The 3,511-nt window shown below is 36.6% G+C and overlaps 1 protein-coding gene across 1 annotated transcript in view; it reads right to left on the bottom strand.

Annotated features, from left to right (window-relative positions):
• Nucleotides 1-362: 362 nt before the first annotated feature.
• Nucleotides 363-3,511, bottom strand: part of UTP11 (UTP11 small subunit processome component) — a gene marked incomplete at its 5' end in the record, with an annotated part of 4,584 nt that continues 1,435 nt past the window's right edge. Inside the window, 3 exons of the mRNA XM_085311110.1 lie at nt 363-653; nt 1,292-1,402; nt 3,098-3,228. Of these exons, the coding sequence (XP_085167236.1) occupies nt 570-653; nt 1,292-1,402; nt 3,098-3,228 (326 nt within the window). The remainder of the gene's footprint in view (nt 654-1,291; nt 1,403-3,097; nt 3,229-3,511) is intronic.

Below are 3,511 nucleotides of genomic sequence, written 5' to 3'. Positions count from 1 at the left end.
AATATGATGCCTGAATTTAGCAACGTGCCCTTAGCAATGCCTTTCACTGCTAAAGTTTCAAACAAACAAAAAAAAATCAAAGGTGGATGTGGAAAAAAGTGATTAGGAAGATAACATTCAACTTCAGCCTGCTAAAAAAGCTAGCTAGGAAAGCTGACCTAGAATCTTGTGTGTGTTTGACTGTGTCATAGTCTGCTGGCCATGCAACTGAAAGTAACAAAAAGCCTGGAATACCTTTTCTGTTTGTGTGCTGCTTGCACTCCATTTTCCAGTCTCATAGCTTTGACCTTGACTTTTCAAGGATTGCTTACAGTGCACATCACTAGCACATTCAGGTACCTCTTGTGGGTTTCCAATGTAAATGCTGTGAGGACAAACTCTTTGATTTATTAATCTATTAAATAGATACAATGTGTTTATGGCTACAGAAGGCCCACAGTAATTTGTTTTGACAAAGCATTAGGCTGCAGTGGAAGTCAGACTGATATTGACAGTGCATCAGTACTTCTTCATAAGGAGAATCCTTTCTTTTAAACAGAGATGATTACATTAGTTATTTCATGGAAGAGTTAACGTTTCCGCTGAAATTTGAACTTGTAAATAGCTGGACTGTTTGTTGTCTCTTTCTTCACCTTCACTTTCTGAGTTTTGTCCTGAAAAAAGAACAAGAAAACTACTTCACTTGCTAGCATATAAGAAGAAACCTCTTTACAAAAGCCCTGCCCGAGACTGAAGAAGTGTTAGTGAAAAGTGAACACTTTCCATTATTTAAATGGGGGTTATATTTCCATTTGCTTTTCTAATTTTAGTTTGTCAGACACAATGTTTTGTTCATAGGCACCAGTGGATGGAAAATTCCAGCAAAACAAGTAGCTTCTGCTCATTAGGATTTTAAAGGTTTTGTTGTAAGCTATAGAACTTCTTCCTTTTTTCTGCTACTTGAAAGCACTACTTCGGTACTTGAGAGATGACAGCAATAGTAGTACAGAAAGGACTGGGTACACCATTTCAAGAGTTAAATCTTTGTCCTTGCTAATGTGGTAGAGTTGTAATAGCAGATTATTATTATCTTCTTTTTTTAATTTAAGTTACTAGTCATGTTACAGATTGAATACTTTGGGAAACCATCTTCTTGTCTTCTTCATACTAAAGAGTTACTTACTTTTAGGAGTTACCTGGAAATGTCAGTATAAAACTGGACGTCAACATAAAATTGTAATGAAGAAGTACATACATACAAAACTAGACCTAAAGATCTTAACAAAACAGATCCCAAAACTAAATCCCTCACCAAAAGATCTTTGCGTGTCTGGATTTTCTGTGCAATAACAAACATTGTCTTTTCTCGCTCAATACGCTGCTTCAGGAGGTCATACTGATTCTTCCTCTGTTGGGCTAATTTCTGGAGAAGAAAAAGAAGCATTTTTAAGAAATAAAGAAACAAGACATTGGTCTGGAACTGATCCCTTCTGAGAGCTTGGCCCTCACAGACTTTTTTGCATTTTAAACATTAACAACAGAGCTCTTCTAAAGAATGCTGTTTCTGTTCTGTGGCTAGATTCCAGAAAACTATGCAACACCTTGATTATCAGACTAGAGGTTTTCTAGTTAGGACTTGATTCTCCTTGCTTGTTTTAATCTCTTAAATCCAAACTAAAAAAAGTTTCTTCTAACCTGGCTTGGATACTATGGAGCCGCATTTGGCAGGTAGTTTTTGGAAATCTCAATTTTCTAACTCACCTTCAATGTTGAGCGTAAGAGAATATTTAACTTTGAAAGGAAAACCCACAACTCTTTATTCAGAGAGGAAAAAAGGCCTGTGACCAATTCCTGAAGTACCTAGAGCTGCACATTGCAAAAATGCAATTTGTTTGGTCATGCTTATCTACCAAGAACTGATGGTTTTCCCAGCACAAAATGGTATTACTGCAGGTGTGATTTAAGTAATTACATCTAAAGAGAACAGATCCCAACATGCTTACAATATGACTCAGACATTCAGAGAAGATGCATCAGTCTAAAACTTGTCCAACTGCTTTACTGACAAGTCAAATTGAGAAAGCTGGCAAGATGGAAGGGACCACAGGATGTTATCTGACATCTGAATCAGAAGACAACAGACTACAAATTTACCAAACAGCTATTTCAGACAATTTTATTTTTACCATATACATACTGACTCAAGCTTATAAGACTGTCCACTACATCAAAACTAATTAGGAGATATTTATAGTGCTAGAGTCAAGTTTAGCTATTTCTAGGACTGCACTGCTGTGATATTAAAGCATCAGAATCAAAGTTGATGTTGTGTAAGCAATTCATGCTGAAGAATCATGAAACATTTTAAATCAGGAAAGCTGAGAAATGAGACTACAGGTTAAATGTCTTTGAGAAGAAAGGTAGGGGGAGAGTCGGGGGAGACAAACCCCGAATCTCAAATCATACTATGCTTAGAACCTAACGGGAAAAAATACCATGAGATCAGAACCCTAACCTTTTATTTCTGCAACAGAAAGACTACTATGATTGTTGGCATTACAGAAAAGGAGAATAAACTCTATAACTGAAATTTCACAGATATAGCTATGTTGGAAGAAGCTCTTTCACATCACCTATGCAGGAGTACAAGTTTTTTTTTGAGTTGTGGAGAAGATTTACCAGTGAGATGCTGTTAAATCACACTTAAAACTACAGTAATCTAATGAAAAGATGTTCCCATAGGTTTATGTTGTGTAACAGAGGAGAAGTATATGAAATTTGTCAAGGAACATCTCCAGTCAAATCTAAACCACTCCACCGTGGCCCATATTTCTGCAAAGAATACCAGTCACAACTCTTGATTTATAATCCATAGTGATCTGTGATATGACTAAACAAATTCTCCATGTTGGTCCAGGATTTGACCGTAGGTCTACAGATATTCATGATTATGTGACATATGGTATAGCCCTGTGTCACCGAAAAAAATTCTAGGATAACAGAACAATTTTGTCCTCCTCCAAAACATTCCAGTGAACCCTTTTGAGGATTTATTACAAAAAAGAGGTAAAGAGTAAGTTAAGAGCACTACAAAACAAACAGTGGCAGCACAGACTACCTTTAAGAGGGCAGGATCCGTAGCTCCCTTCAGTGTCTCCTTCTGTAATTTTGCAATGGTTGGTCGGTTGTACACTCTATCTACTAGCTCTGGAACGGTATTCAGATGAGTTGCAATATCGAACTCTCGAACTAAAAATAAAAAAAAAAAAGAATAATAGGAATAAAAACTCCCACACTTCTTAGACTAATGCTCAGCAAACCTTCCAAATGGAGCTTATGTACAGTCAGCAATGGAGAGACCCCTAGTAAGATAGCTCTTGCAGAACTAAGGCCTTCTCTAGCTATCAAAAGGGATTTTCAGAATGCTTAAACTACTTTTCCTGAAATAGAAGCTTCTTTTATGACAACAGCATAAAGAAAACACCACAGTATTCTACAGATTTTACACAACCTGAAAGAAAGCATTAAAAAA

The sequence above is a fragment of the Rhea americana genome, unplaced genomic scaffold (assembly GCF_003343005.1).
Source record: "Rhea americana isolate MKP2758 unplaced genomic scaffold, rheAme1 scaffold_331, whole genome shotgun sequence".
NCBI classification, from domain to species: domain Eukaryota; kingdom Metazoa; phylum Chordata; class Aves; order Rheiformes; family Rheidae; genus Rhea; species Rhea americana.
This window is presented reverse-complemented; position numbering and strand designations above follow the sequence as displayed.